The 16,733-nt window shown below is 39.4% G+C and overlaps 1 protein-coding gene across 1 annotated transcript in view; it reads left to right on the forward strand.

Moving 5' to 3' along the window:
* LOC126353900 (fatty acid synthase-like) overlaps window positions 1-16,733 on the forward strand; it is a 445,172-nt gene that overhangs the window by 183,485 nt on the left and 244,954 nt on the right. Inside the window, exons 9-10 of the mRNA XM_050003124.1 lie at window positions 13,291-13,422; window positions 13,763-13,993. Coding sequence (XP_049859081.1) covers window positions 13,291-13,422; window positions 13,763-13,993 — 363 coding nt within the window. The remainder of the gene's footprint in view (window positions 1-13,290; window positions 13,423-13,762; window positions 13,994-16,733) is intronic.

The raw sequence follows: 16,733 nt of genomic DNA on the forward strand, positions 1-16,733 counted from the left end.
TCCTGTGCAAGCTGCTTCATCTCCCAGTACCTACTGCAACCTACATCCTTCTGAATCTGCTTAGTGTACTCATCTCTCGGTCTCCCTCTACGATTTTTACCCTCCACGCTGCCCTCCAATGCTAAATTTGTGATCCCTTGATGCCTCAAAACATGTCCTACCAACCGATCCCTTCTTCTAGTCAAGTTGTGCCACAAACTTCTCTTCTCCCCAATCCTATTCAATACCTCCTCATTAGTTACGTGATCTATCCACCTTATCTTCAGTATTCTTCTGTAGCACCACATTTCGAAAGCTTCTATTCTCTTCTTGTCCAAACTAGTTATCGTCCATGTTTCACTTCCATACATGGCTACACTCCAAACAAATACTTTCAGAAACGACTTCCTGATAAATAAATCTATATTCGATGTTAACAAATTTCTCTTCTTCAGAAACGCTTTCCTTGCCATTGCCAGTCTACATTTTATATCCTCTCTACTTCGACCATCATCAGTTATTTTGCTTCCTAAATAGCAAAACTCCTTTACTACTTTAAGTGTCTCATTTCCTAATCTAATTCCCTCAGCATCACCCGATTTAATTTGACTACATTCCATTATCCTCGTTTTGCTTTTGTTAATGTTCATCTTATATCCTCCTTTCAAGACACTGTCCATTCCGTTCAACTGCTCTTCCAAGTCCTTTGCCGTCTCTGACAGAATTACAATGTCATCGGCGAACCTCAAAGTTTTTACTTCGTCTCCATGAATTTTAATACCTACTCCAAATTTTTCTTTTGTTTCCTTTACTGCTTGCTCAATATACAGATTGAATAACATCGGGGAGAGGCTACAACCCTGTCTCACTCCTTTCCCAACCATCTTACCGTAGGTAATAAGGCATTAAATACTTCTATGGTACGTGTATTTAACCATCTTGCTCTTATAGTTCTTTTATAGTTCTCAGTGGACAATGAGTTCAGTGAAGTAATAGTTTGGCATTCAACAAATAACTGATCCAGGAAAGTAACAGTAGGATTTTTTTCTGGTGTTGTTATTGTTCACTTTAAGCTGAGAGTATCTGTAAGATTTAGAAATCACTCTTTCCTTTTTCTGGATCCTGGGAAATCAAAATTGAAGGCTCCACATAGCTCTACAAACTTCTTGGCTAGATAAAGACCATACAGAACATGCTCAGTTCTATATTGAAATGACTCAGAATTCAAATTTAGGAGCAATAGACACATGCCATAATTCTATTTGCACCACTTACTTCTAGTCAAAGTCTCTTTGTGCACTGAGATGCCAAAACTAATGTTTGATTAAGATTGCAAGTCTCCATTTTTGAAAATACTTGTACAGAAGTAATTTGCTAGTATGTAGTCTTGCACAGAAAGTGAGATGATGAGGAATGACTTTGGTCAGTGTTCTATGATATAAAGAACGCAAATAAAATGTAGTTTGGTGTTTGGCAGAATCTCAGTACCCGTAATGTTGTTTGTGACTGATAATATAATTTGGTGGCTTGTTTGTGGCCAATAGTATAATTTGATGGCACATGTAAAGACTTTTGTTGCTGTAATTTATTTAGTGATTTTTACATTAATATTCAAATTTCCTGAGGCTATTTTATTACCTCACTTAACTCTGACATATTTACTAAGGACATGTCCATATAAATCATATGTGAAGCTGTTTGAAGATGTCTGTCTTGTTGATGTCTAAGTCTCTTCTCTCACATGACCCATCCCCATGGCAGCCTCTCTGTATAACTGATGTTTCCTTGATCACATTACTTCCATCATTGCCTGCATCCATTGCAGTTTTCCATCTGAGTCTTCTCAGCCACTGAGCTGTCCACCAATATGACTTTATCTGAGCTACTGTGGACTTTTTGCATCAGACCACTTCCACAGACTGTTCAGGTTTGGTCAAGATCAATATCTCACTTCATTACACAGTTTTAAATCCTCCTTGTGATGGAAATGACATATATTTCACTATCTTGTCAAAAGAACCAATCTTGATCACCCCAAACCTGAAGGTCTACAAAAGCATGGAATGGAGTTCCTTTGAAAATTTGCATGAATCCAACAAGTAGATTGTATTAGCACGCTCCTTTATTCCTTGCTAAGTTCACTTATTAAGTGCGGTGAACAGCTTGTACACTACAAAAGAACATTAGCACAATTATCCAGAATAAGATCTTAACTATCACTCTCCAGTGGTGATGCATTCAGTTTTTGCATAAAATAAACTGTTCACATTTAGCACACTGCTTTAGTAATTCATCAGATATAATTACACAATAAAGTAGTTTGTTTAAGTTTGTCCATTGTTAACACCACCCACTGCAACAGTCACTCACTTTGACAACAATAACCTTTTTCAGTACTTGTTGATCATAATACAATTCAGTCACAGTTCATATTAATTAGAGGTGTTGTATTTTTTTTTTTTTATTTCATTTATTTAAATGTCTAGTTCCTAGTTCCTTAGGACCAAATTGAGAAGCAAATATCCAAGGTCATGGAACATGTCAGGACATGAAATTAAAACATAAAAGTAATAACAGATTAAATAAAATGTTTATGAACCCAAAGAAGTCAAGCCATAAGTTTAAGTAAACACAATCAACAATATAACATAAGATTCAGCATAATTTTTCAAGAAATTCCTAAACAGATTAGAAGGAGTGACCCATGAGGAAACTCTACAGTTATGATTTAAAGTGCATGGATTACTGGTAAGATTTTTGAATTCTTGTGGTAGTTTAATGAAAATGGATACAGCAGTATACTGCACACCTCTCTGTACAAGAGTTAAGGAAGTGTGATCCAAATGCAGATTGGATTTTTGCAATGTATTAACTGAGTGGAAGCTGCTAATTATTGGGAATAAGCTGATACTGTTAACAAGAAATAACAGTAAGGAATGTATATATTGAGAAGGCAATGTCAAAATACCCAGACAACTAAACAGGGGTCGACAAGAGGCTAACGAACGTACACCACTTATTGCCCAAACTGCCTAATTCTGAGCCAAAAATATCCTTTTAGAATGGGAAGAGTTACCCCAAAATATAATACCATATAACATAAACGAATGAAAATAAGCAAAGTAGAGTAATTTTCGTGTCAAACACTGTTCGAATAGTAAAAATTGGAGCATTAAGTCTTTGTACAAGACCCTGAATGTGGGCTTTACGCAACAGTTTACTATGTATCAGAACACCTAGAAATTTGAACTGTTCAGTTTCACTGATCATATGTCCATTCTGTGAAATTAAAACGTTGGGTTTTGTTGAATTGTGTTAGAAACTGTAAAAACTGAGTCTTACTATGATTTAGCATTAGTTTATTTTCTGCAAGCCATGAACTTACGAGGGTCAGTCAAAAAGTAATGCCTCCTATTTTTTTTTCTATGTTTAATTGTCAGGAAATTTAAATGCAATTACATAGGTTGAAAACCACAACATTGAGGATCATTTTGTCATTTTTCAATGTAATCTCCGCCCATCTCTACAGTTTTGGTCCATCTTTGAACAAGGGCATGTATCCCAGCATGGTAAAAATCACAGCTCTGCTTCCTAAGCCGTTGACGCACGGATGTTTTGATGACCTCCTCATCTTCAAAATGAATCCCACGATGAGCTTCTTTTAGTGGCCCGAACAGATGGAAGTCTGATGGTGCCAGGTCAGGGCTGTATGGGGGATGAGGCAAAACTTTCCATCCAATTTTGACAATCTCGTCAGAGGTGTGACGACCGGTGTGTGGTCTTGCATTGTCATGCAAAAGAAGAACATCTGCCATTGATTTTGTTGGGCGAACTCGCTGAAGACGTGCTTTAAGTTTTTTGAGGGTTGTGACGTATTGAACAGAATTTATTGTGCATCCCTGCTCCAAAAAATCAACCAGAATCACACCCTCTGTATCCCAGAAAACTGTTGCCATAACTTTCCCTGCCCTGCCGATCGCACAGTTTTGAATTTTTTCTTCCTCGGCGAGCTTGTGTGACGCCACTCCATTGACTGCCTCTTTGATTTGGGTTCAAAAAAATGCACCCATGTTTCGTCCCCGGTCACAATTTTTTTCAGAAACTCATCTCCCTCCAAACGGAAGCGCTGCAAGTGTTGGGAGGCTATTGTTTTCCTTGCCTCTTTATTCTGATCGGTTAACATTCTTGGAACCCACCGTGCACAAACTTTTGAGTACCCCAATTGTTTAATAATCGTGATCACACTGCCTTTACTAAGAGAAATAATGCGACACACTTCATCTGCAGTCACCCGACGGTCACCACGAATGATGTCATCAACTTGCTGAATGTTGTGTGGAGTCACTGCACTCACCGGACTGCCGCTCCGCTTTTCGTCAGTCAACGGTGTTTGCCCTTCAGCTTCCTTACAACGACGAACCCATCGTCTAACAGTGCTGACATCCACTGTCACAACACCATACACCTTCTTCAGTCTTTCATGAATACGTATGAGCGTTTCACCTTCTGCATTCAAGAATTCAATCACACAATGCTGTCTCAAACGAACATCGATGTCGGCCATCTTACAAACTTCTGCTGTGCTGTCACCTGTTGACACAGAAAGTTACTACTGCAGTGGATTGCAGAAGAAGGTTTGAGGAATGGCGCCAAATTCAAATTTTTCACTTAACTTAATTTTTTTAAGTAGAAAAAAAATGGGAGGCATTACTTTTTGACCGACCCTCGTAGATCATGAACTGCACTATTTGAAACAGAGTCGATGTTGCACATATCATACTTTACTGTCAAGCTAGTGTCATCAGCAAACAGAAATACTTTGGAATTACCTGTAATACTAGTACTAGAGAGTATATCATTTATACAAATAAGGAACAGGAATGGCCCCAACACTGATCCCTGGAGCACCCCCCATTTGAATGTACCCCACTCAGGCCACAAATCACAGCCAGTCTCATCACTGTGGATAATAACCTTTTGCTTTCTGTTGTTAAAGTGAAACGTGAACCAATTGTGAGCTACTGTATTCTGAAATGGTCGAACATCTGGAGCAATATTTTGTAATCATGTGAAAGATTTTACACGTTAAAATTCTTCACTATTATGTTTGCCAGTTCCTGTATTTTGACTTACATGATATGCATAATTGTGGCCTGAGCCAGCACCACGGGTACATGCAATATCTCAGTACTACAACATAAGCGTGAGGCTGGTCCCGGCGGAGGTTCAAGTCCTCCCTCGGGCATGGGTGTTTGTGTTTGTACTTAGGATAATTTAGGTTAAGTAGTGTGTAAGCTTAGGGACTGATGACCTTAACAGTTAAGTCCCATAATATTTCACACACATTTGAACATTTTTGAACATAAGTGCAGCAAAGCTTCCCCTTTATACACTGGGGCACCTAGGGAAATTGGTACAGACGAGGGTATTCAAATACAGAGATATGTAAACAGGCAGAATACGATGCTGCCATTGGTAATGCTTATATGAGACAACAGGTGCCTGGTGTGGTTGTTCTATCAATAGTTGCTGCTACAATGTCAGGTTATCAAGATTTAATTGAGTCTGAATGTAGTGTTATAGTCAGCACATGAGCGATGGGATACAGCATTTCTGAGGTAGTGATGAAGTGTGGATTTTCCCATATGAGCATTTCATGAGTGTACCATGAATATCAGGAATCCTGTAAAACATCTAATCTCTGACATTGCTGCAGCCAGAAAAAGATCCATCAAGAATGGGACCAACGATGACTAAAGAGAATCGTTCAACATGACAGAAGTGTAACCCTTCTGCAAATTGCTGCAGATTCCAATGCTGGGCCATCAACAAGTGTCAGAGTGTGAACCATTCAATGAAACATCATTGATATGGGTTTTTGGAGCCAAAGGCCCACTCGTATACCCTTTATGACTGCAAAACAAAAAGCTTTATGCATCACCTGGGTCCATCAACACTGACAGTGGACTGTTGATGACTGGAAACACGTTGCCTGGTCAGATGATTCTCTCTTCAAATTGTATTGAGCAGATGGACGTGTACAGGTATGGAGACAATCTCATGAATCCATGGACCCTGCACGTCAGCAAAGTATGTAACAAACTCTAATTCTTACTTTATTTAGTGTAACTTTTAATTAAGAGCGACACATACATAAGCATCCTGTCTGATCACCTGCATCCATTCATGTCTATTGTGTGTTCTGACAGACATGGGCAATTCCAGCTGTACAATGCAACACCCCTCACTTCTGGAATTGCTGCAGAGTGGCTCCAGGAACACTCTTCAGAGTTTAAACACTTCCGCTGGCCAACAGACTCCCTAGAAATGAACATTGTTGAGCATATCTGGGATGCCTTGCAACATTCTGTTCAAGAGAGATCTCCATTTCCTCATACTCTTACAGTTTTACAGACAGCCCTACAGGATTCATGGTGTCAATTTCGTCCAGCAGTACTTCAGACATTAGTTGGGTCCCAGCCACTTGTGTTGTGGCACTTGTGCATGCTTGCAGGGGCCCTACACAATATTAGGCAGGTGTACAAATTTCTTTGACACTTTAGTGTAAGAGAATGTGACACTGATATGTGACAGTGTTCATTCACCTGTGGGCACCACAAGATTCTGAAGAATATTGCAGCAGAAAGCTTGAAACATTGTTTGTGTAGAATAAGTATGCTGCAGCCTAACAACCCAGGAGAATTTACCTTCAGTAACAATGGCCATGAAAACCTGCAGACTTACATAGATCTTACTCATTTAATTTCAGACTGCAGACTGCTTGTTGGTCTTATGAGGAATGGTATAGGAACACACATGCTGTTATGGGATTTATTGTTTTTGATAAATTATGAGAACCAATGGAATTTTTGGTTACAAAAAATACTGCTGGTTACAGATTTAGAAAAATAAGTGGACAGTATTTTTCTTCTGCAGTGTGAATCCCCTCATTTACATGCATGAGCACCATATTGAAAATTAGAACAAATTATCTGAAATTATTAATTTAAGGGTTGGTCAGTCAGTACTGTATGTCATTCTGTACAGAAAAATTAAGATAACAAAAATATGCAGCCCAAGTTGAGACTCTAACAGTGTTTATTGCCAAATGTGCAACAGAAAGTGGAACTGGCTCTGAACTCTTAAGTTTATTTATTGCAAAAGATACAGACCTTCAAATGGTGTAGATTACCTTTCTTAAATACAATTATTAGTTTACAGTTTTATGCATGTAACAAACTCCAGTGCTGACTTTATGAAGTGTAACTTTTAATTAAGAGTGCCTAATGACAAATAATTACACAAATGGAATCAGAACACTTGACGTAATAATCTGAATAATTAATTTAATAAAAAATAAATTTAAAGATTTTTGTATAGGTATTACATGTCTACAGATAAATGTATTAAAAATTAGGAGGTTAGGGAAAAAAAGCCTGCCATGCCACAAATTCAACAGACTGTTTGGTGGCCTTTGATTCATGTTCTTCAAATTACTGAATCAGAGTTTAGAAGCTGACTCCTCAGTTGGGATTTCACTGCTAGATTTGGAGTAAGTTGTGTAGGTTGGTTTGACTGCCTTTAGTGTGGTATCTTTGATTAAGGGCCTAACTTCTGTTTGGTTTTGTTTTGTGTAATTTGATGTCCTGGGGAATTGGTTTAAGAACCTTAGACTAAAGCAAGAACATCTTATTACATTTACATAGATACAGAAATTTACTCACCAAGTGAATAGCTTTTGGTCGCCCTCCAGTCGAAGTGGTATCCTTGAATACCATATGCTCCTTCAGCACCCATTTCCCTACTCTGTGGCTCTTACCCCACAGTAAGACTTGCCCTATGCAGCCTCATACCACTACCTACACCAGCCCTGTAATTCCCAAAGGGAAGAACACCTGTGAAATGATACATCATGTACCAGGTACTGTATAAACATGTTTTGGCCTTTATATTGGTGAGAATACTGCTAAGTTATTGGTTAGGGTGAATGGTCGTAGATAGGGTGTGTATGCTGGCAACACACAATATCCTGTTGCAGAGTATGGTCTACAACATGACATTTGTGACTTTGTGCCCTTTTCACAACATACACCATCCGGATTCTTCAGCTTGGAACTGGCATTACAACATGTCCTTCATTCATGCCACCCACTTGACCTTAATTTATGTTACATTTTTCAGTCTCAGCATTTGTTCTCAGTAACTATTCCCTCTTCACTCTGTTTTAGTTTCTATATCTTTTATTTCCTGATAAGTCTATACTTCTTCTGCATACAAGGGTGGTTCCAAAGCTCTCGAAATGGAATAAAAAAAATGTACTTACATCACTGAAACATTATTTATTTTTCAATGTAGTCTCCTTGTAGATTAATGCACTTGGTCCAGTGATTTTCCAGTGCCTTGATCTCATCTTGAAAATTTTTGGTTACAGAAAATGCATATTATGCCTCACACAGACACCGTCAAACCACCACTGCAACCACCCTACACTGGACCACACCGTGTGCTGCGCAGGAGCTTACATACCACGGACATTCTCATTAATGGCACCCAAGTTACAGTTTCAATGAATAGAGTTAAACTGTCCTACATGTTCAACGAGGTGCCAACTACACTGCCAAAGATTTGGAGAGAGGAGAAGGAAGGGACTACAGTCTAGTCTCCCACTCCACTATCACCTCAACCACATCAAGATGAAGCAAAATGCATGATTTGCTCAGGAAGACACGTTCATTTTCCTGACAGGCACAGAGAAAACTTACCACACACTGCTCTCGTTAGGGGGCTCCTGTAGCAACTACTACACACTAACTCTGCAGTTGGCGCATGCGATAATCACTCATGTCTAAGTCAGAAGAATGCTGTCCTTACGCCAAGTGTTTTCGCCACTAGGGGCACGGTGATTCACCTGTAGCAACGTGCCACGTAATTAGCAGTATTCTTGTCAATGTAAAGGCCAAAAGATGTTTATACGGTATCTGGTACACAATGTATCATTTCCCTTTGCAAATTACAGGGCTGGTGTAGGTAGAGGTATGAGTGTACCTAGGGCAAGTCTTACAGTTGGAATAATCACTGGGGTAAGAGCCACAGAGTAGAGAAGCGGGTGCTGAATTAATGTTAAATCCTGAATTAATGTTTTGCAGCACTTCTGCATGCTCGCGGGGGCCCTACACAATATTAGGCAGGTGTACCAATGTCTTTGGCTCTTCAGTGTAAGAGAATGTGACACTGATATGTGACAGTGTTGATTGAGCTGTGTGCACCACAAGTTCATAATGTTTATAATTACGAATACCCAAATAACTAATAAATTAAGTATTACATTTTGTTGTGTCAAAATTCTAACAGGATGCAAAACACAGTAGATTATTAAAAATGTATAGTGTGGACAGGTGGACTCATTGATAAGATATGACTTTTTTTTGTTTTCTCTCTCTCTCTCTCTCTCTCTCTCTCTCTCTCTCTCTCTCTCTCTCTCTCTCTCTCTCTCTCTCTTTGGTTAAACTATTCTTGAAGTATAAGATGCTTCATCACATGAAGAATTATTAAGACAGTTGAAAATACAACTTCCATAAACTACGTAAGTCACTTTTTTCCAAAATCATGACTTGCTATGTGTCTTTTTCTATATATCTTGGAGGTCACAACATCTGTGAAAGAGTTATAGAAAACAAAGAACAGCTTATTTTCACTATAAGTGATAATATTATGCAAAAGCTTCAACTGCGTACAGAACTTTCACAAAAAACAATGAGGAAAAGTGAATTATAGCAAGAACAGATAAAACTTTGCTATAAATTAAATGGGCATACATTAATGATGCAAAGCATGTCTTAAAATGTACCTTCTAAGCAAGTTCTATTACAAGGTAGATACATTTTAATCACATAAAACATCAAATGATTGAGGTTTCAGGTTGCTGACCACTGACAATAGGTATAACTATGTGAGAAAATCCCGCACTTGAACTTCCATACAATCAAAGACGAGTTGGAACTTCAAACAGATTTATTAACTCTCCACATTCTCAGTTGTGTAATCGTTACTATATAAACAAGAGTCACAGAATCTCTGCAAAAAACAAAGAGTAAAAATTGGTAGTTGCTCTGCTATTCTAAGAGCAAATGTGGAGCATTGCTGGAGGTGAATCACCGTGCCACTAGTGGCAAAAACACTCGGCATGAGGACAGCATTCTTCTGACTTCATTTCGCACTCACATGCGAACTTTGATGCGAGTGACTATCGCATGCACCAACTGCGGAGTCAGTGTGTAGTAGTTGCTACAAGGGCCCCCTTGGTGAGAGTGGAGTGTGGTAAGTTATCTTCTCTGTACCTGGCAGGGAAATGAACGTGTCTTCCTGAGAAAATAATGCATTTTGCTTCATCTTGGTGTTGTTGAGGTGGTGGTGGAATGGGAGGCTGGATTGTAGTCCCTTCCTTCTCCTCTCTTGAAATTTGTGGCAGTGTAGTGAGCACATCATTGAACATGTAGGCCATTTAACTCTATTCATTGAAACTATAACTCGTGTGGCATTAATGAGAATGTCCATGGTATGTAAGCTCCTGCGCAGCACACTAGTGTAGGGGTGGTTGCAGTGGTAGTTTGATGGTGTCTGTGCGAAGCATAACATGTGTGCATGTGTCCCGATCCTTGTGCATGAAAGTCGTGTTCTGTCTGTACCTAGTGGCTTTCACTGGTTTCATGTAGTCCGCAGTCTCACGTTAAGTATGTAGGAATTATGGTTGATTGTTAAAGTCACATATCTCTGTGGTGTCGACGAATTCGTGTGGTAGACGCAGTGACTCTGTATACAAGCTCTGCTGGTGAAGCCTCAATGTCTAGTTTGAATACAGTCATCAGACCAAGCAGGACAATGGGCAGTGCTGAATTCCATGTGGTCCTATGGCACATCAGAGCTGCCTTCAAAGTGTGGTGCCATCTTTCCAGCATGCCTTTACTAGCCAAGTGGTGGGCAGTGGTATTATTGTGCGAGCATCCACAGAACTTGGCCAGCTGTGTGAACTATTCAGACTTGAAGTGCCTCCTTCAGTCTGTTGTTATATGGAGAGGGAAACTGAATCTGGCAAGCCATGGTAACATGTAAGCTGCTGCTAGCATTTCTGCTGAAATGTCATCAATAGGTACTGCTTCTGGCCAACGCATGTACCTGTCAATCATTGTCATTAAATAGCGACGGCCGTCTAAGGGAAGCAGTGGTCCTACCATGTCTAGGTGAATGTGAGCAAAACACACGCTGACATCCGGGAACTCCCCTATTGGAGCATGCACTTGGCAGGCAACTTTGCATAACTGGCAGTGCCGGCAAGCTGTAGTCCACTGACATCAATCTCTGTCCATGCCTGCCCACACAGACCTCTTTCTTAATCATCACATGCACTCCAGGGTAACACAGGTTATGGAGGTTATCAAAAACTGTCTGACAGAATACGGTCAGTACATATGGTCATGATCTGCCATGCAGTATGTTGCAGTAGACCTTGCCAGCTTCAACCAGAATGTCGACCAGTTGCAATTTTAGCGAAGTTTTGTCATCACGTAGTATTGCTTGTAGCTCAGAATCTTCTTGCTGCACAACTGCTAGCTCTGTCATGTTCAGTGGTTGTGAAACATGAGATACTCTGGATAAGCCGTTGGCCACCACATTGGTCAGTCCAGCAATGTGCCGCAAGTCCATAGTTAATTCGCTTATAAACTCGAGCTGAGAGTACTGACGTGGTGAGCAATCATCACTGTTCTTCCTGAATGTCTATACCAATGGTTTGAGATTTATATAAACTGTGAAATCCCATGCTTCGATCTGTGACCCAAAGCGCTTGATCAGTTGGTAGATGGCCAACAGCTCCCTATCATAAGTGCTCCAACACTGCTGTGAAGGCATCAGTTTATGTGAAAAATAGGCCAGCAGCTGCCATGCACCATCTACCCATTGCTGTAAAGCTAAGCCGATTGCAAAACTGGCGAGTGTCAACCACTAAGGTGAGTGAAACGTCAAGTTATGGGTGAGATGGAACTTCAAACAGATTCATTAACTCTCCACATTCACTGTTGTGTGAGTGTTACTATATCAACAAGAGTCCAAGAATCTCGACAAAAAACAAAGAGTAAAAATCACTAGTTGTTCTTCTATTCTAAGAGCAAATGTGGCACATCACTGCAGATGAATCACTGCATCCCTAGTGACAAAAATGCTTGGTGTAAGGATGGCGTTCTTCTGTCTTCATTTTGCACTCACGTGTGAACTTTGACGCATGCGACTATCACAAATGCTGACTGTGGTGTCAGTGTGTAGTAATCACTATAGGCTATCTTACTGTACCTATACACAGAAAAGATAAAAAATGACCACCATAGTACTATTCTATACTGTAGTATATGAAATTCAGCTGCTTGGTAAAAAAGTTTTTTCCAGGAAACAGGGTTCGTAGTTAAGCTCCAGTGTACAAATTTTTGCCTAATGGAATCAAGTAGTTTTAATCCCTTGTGCCTCTTACAGTGAAATGTGGGCTGAATCTATGTTCTTCTGAATAACATATTCCATTATAATGGGTTGAGACTGGAATTAAGGTTGTGGGAGATGAAAAAGAATCTTTTACTCGGTGCATATTTTATGACTACTTTCATTTAATTTTAATGCTACATTTAAGGAGAATTGCACATATACATAAAATGAAAAAAATAAAAATTTATCATAATTTACCCTTAATGATGTTTATGGCTAATAAATGTGTATGTTATACTGAAATTACAATGAATTGAATACCCCTAGCTGCGTACAGGCATTGATGTAAGTCAACGGGGACAACTGAAATTTTGTGCCCCACTGGGACTCAAACCTGGGATCTCCTGCTTAAATGGCAGATGCCATATCCATCTGAGCCACTAAGGACACAGAGGATAGAGTGACTGCAGGAACTTATCTCTGGCACGCGTTCCGTGAGACCTACATTCCCAACTTCTTGTGCCGCACTATATTCATAGTGCCCCTGCCCATTATACTCAATATTCGCGGCTTTTTGCTGATTCCTGTAAGAGTTCAGGCAATGTTTGTGCATCCGCACAGAAGAAGATGGTCAAATTGCTGGTGAGCCATATATATGAAGATGGTATCTGTTCTTTCGAGCATGTCCAAAAGAACAGATACCATCTTCATACTTATATTATACTGTTTAATGTATCTAATACTATAATTCCATATTATTAGTTCAAAACCATAAGAGTAGAATATGTTGACCAGGATAGCTTTCAAGCCAGATATTTAGCCTACCCTTCTGTTTTACATGAGCAGCTTCAAGATGAGAATAAAAGTCATGCATTCCAAGCACTTATACAAGAAATACACTCAGTAAACATCATACAACATGACTGGAGGGGCTACGTGGTGATGAATCCCAATGGCAGCAGCCTGCAAGATGTACAAGTAAGTGAAATTTTTCATTATTAGCTAGTTGTTCTTCCATAGTTCTTAATCACTACAAACATTATGATGTGATGTGGACTGTGTCAACAGAACAAACGTTAGAACATAAAAGCAAGTTCAGATAGTGAGATATTGTTTATGAAATCCTGAAAATTAGTTTTACTGTGAAGAACATTGTTTTTTTTTTTTTTTTTTACCCATAAAGTTACCTTATATCTCTTAATATGATGTGTAAATACAATTGTTTAATTACAGAATGTATATAACTATAATTTGCATTGAACTTCTGTTATTTAGCAGGTATCTCACCAGCTAATCTTCATTTTATATTCCTTAACAGGTCTGCAACAAACAAAGAAAATCGGTATGGTTTATTTTCTCTGGACTTGGTAGCCAATGGCCAGCAGCAGGAAGGATATTTCTGCAACTATCAATCTTAAAAGACATCATAAGACAATGTGCGGAGTCACTATATCCATTCAAAATTGATCTTTTTGAGATTCTCCAAGATGAACAAAATGATGTATACACAAATCATACTAAAGCTTTCATTTCCATAGTTACAATCCAGGTGAGTTTTGAGTAACAGTTGGATTTTGTAGTAATTAAGGAGAAAATGATTCAAATTGCTCTGAGCACTATGGAACTTAACATCTGAGGTCATCAGTTCCCTAGGACGTAGAACTACTTAAACTAAGGACATCACACACATCCAAACCCGAGGCAGCATTTGAACCTGCAACCGTAGCAGTTGCGCAGTTCCAGCCTGAAGCGCTTAGAACCACTCGACTACCGCGGCTGGCAATTAAGGAGAAATAAAATTATATCATCATGCATATATGTTACAAGAGGATTGTATCAATTTACTACCTGAACCAAGAGAAACTCGAACAGATGTGATAAACAAATTTTTGCTTCAGCATATCATAATACCTACACAAATATCACAGCACCTAAACACAAACTATATGTGCTTATAGGTAAATGACATTCTGACATGAGATGTTGGAGTTGATGGTCATGTGTGCATGAGCTGTGCTTGCTTGTGTGTGTGAATGGTGTGTGTCTCTCTTTTACTGATGAAGGCTTTGGCCTAAAGCTTTATGTAAGTATCTTTTAATTGTGCCTGTCTGTAACTTGATGTACTTTCTTTACAGTAAGTAGCAATCTGTCTTTCCCTACATTGTTGATATTTCTAACTGGAGTTTCCATTATTTAATGAAAATATTTAAATATGATAAGACAACTTTAATGTTAATCCTTTTCTTCAGTCACACACACATTTACCCATAAGTATATACAGTTTATGTTTAGGTGCTGTGATGTTTGTGTTGCTGTTCTGATATGCTGTAGTGACAATTCATAGCATGCTATATTTTAATTTTCTTGTAAATGCTGACAATACTTTTTACTCTTTATGTCATCTAGGAGCTTATTACAAAAAATACACACTGCTTCTATAAGGACCTTGCCTTTTACTTTCAGTCTTTTAGTTGTTATATGGTAATCAGTCCAGTTTCTAGTATTATATGTATGCAAAGCTTTATTTGGGGATATGGTGCAATATTCCTTGAGGTAAGTAATCAATTATATATGTAACTTTACAATATATCTCACAGCTTCCTTTTGAAGTAACCATTCTTTCAATATGAGCATTGGCAGCAGGACCCCAAATCGGTACATGATATGACAAGAATGCATAGACGAGATGATAGTACATCTTTATTAATGTGTCTTCGTATACTGTGCTAGACAACATCCTCATTAGGAATAAGTATGAACTGATTACTGGACCTGTATTACTGCAATGGCTGGGACTGGATGGCTACTGTGATGGGTGATGGTACTGACTTGTTAGTGTCAGGAAGCCAGTAGTACACCATCCTGGGCGGGGTACTTGTGAAGCAGTGTGTAGATGACTGGTAGTCATCTCTCATATCAACATGAAAACATCAGGTGAAGTACATTCATTTATTACTCAATAAACTACAGCAGTCACAATGACCTACTACAGTCTAAAGGCTGCCCAGTTGCACTTGATGAGGTGTACTAAGGCATACTGAATCACACCGTAGTCCTAGTATGGGTTAGGTGGCTCACAGCAGCGTCAGCGTCCACCCACACAAACAAATGCAGGCAGCAAGGAGTTTTCCCTGAACAGGCAATGATGGCTGAGTGGCTGCAAGGCCCCAGGCTTGAACAGTTGACTCCTAAGGTAGGAAGCTGGTGTCAGCTGAAGTAGGGCTCAGGTAGCCTGCTGGTTGGAGGGTGCTAAATCCACACCATCAGATGTGCTGCAGCTAGTAGTGGCAGTGTCTAAAGGTGGCGAATTGTTGATTCTTGTAGACTCATAGGCTCATAGGCCAACATAGGTCCACCTCAGGACTTGTGCCTAGCGGACTTTGATGAGGAATTATAAGTATTTATACAGACTTGGCCAGTGCTTATTTTGTTACAGCTTGGGCTAATGTTACGTAAGCCACAATGAACTATAGCTCAGGTGTAATGCAGCTAGGTCACTCAGGCTGCAGTGGCTCTGCCTTTCTGCTGTGGCATTCCTATTATGCCTCTTGTTCCTCCAGTGAGTTGTAGCATGTAGTAATTGACCCGATACCTTGGAGCCAGTATTTGCCATACCAGCTCCAGTTGCAACTGCATTTGGTCAGCTCTGATCTGGCCTGCTTCCAAGGTCTCTTGCATTATCTGTGGTAGAGGCATTTATTCAGTTATGCCAAAAAAAAGTGGTGGTGCTACATTATCTATTTGTTTTTCCCGAGACAAGTCCCTGTTGACTACCATGCCCAAGAACTTGTAAGTGATTGTCCATGTAGACTACATTCCCAGCTTTATTTTCAGCACCTGTTCCTTTGAAAGGGCACTGCTAATTTCCTTCCCCACCCTTGACACAATCTGAGGCTGTGCTCCATCTCTAATGACCTCAGTATTGATGGGACCCAATCTTCCTTCCTTCGTTCCTTCCAATACTTATTGACCCCACCATGTATAGCAATCACTTTATTTGCTTTGAGGGCTTCAGAGAATCTTCCATAGACTTGTTTATGAAAAATATGTCAGTGACTGTTCTAAATAGTGTGAGCAGTACTTCTATATTTTTTGTTTTCATTCTGCTTATTAGTTTTGATACTTCTCTGTTATCTGTATAATAATGGAACAAACAGATTATGTTTACATTTTTTCTAATACTTTTTGTTTGTGGCTTTTTGCCACATGAGTTTGTTTACCACAGTGGAGTAGTGTTTATTGAAAATGGAACCCACCTCATGCGGGTCCTCCTTACTGATTTATTTTCT

Source organism: Schistocerca gregaria, chromosome 3 (assembly GCF_023897955.1).
Source record: "Schistocerca gregaria isolate iqSchGreg1 chromosome 3, iqSchGreg1.2, whole genome shotgun sequence".
NCBI classification, from domain to species: domain Eukaryota; kingdom Metazoa; phylum Arthropoda; class Insecta; order Orthoptera; family Acrididae; genus Schistocerca; species Schistocerca gregaria.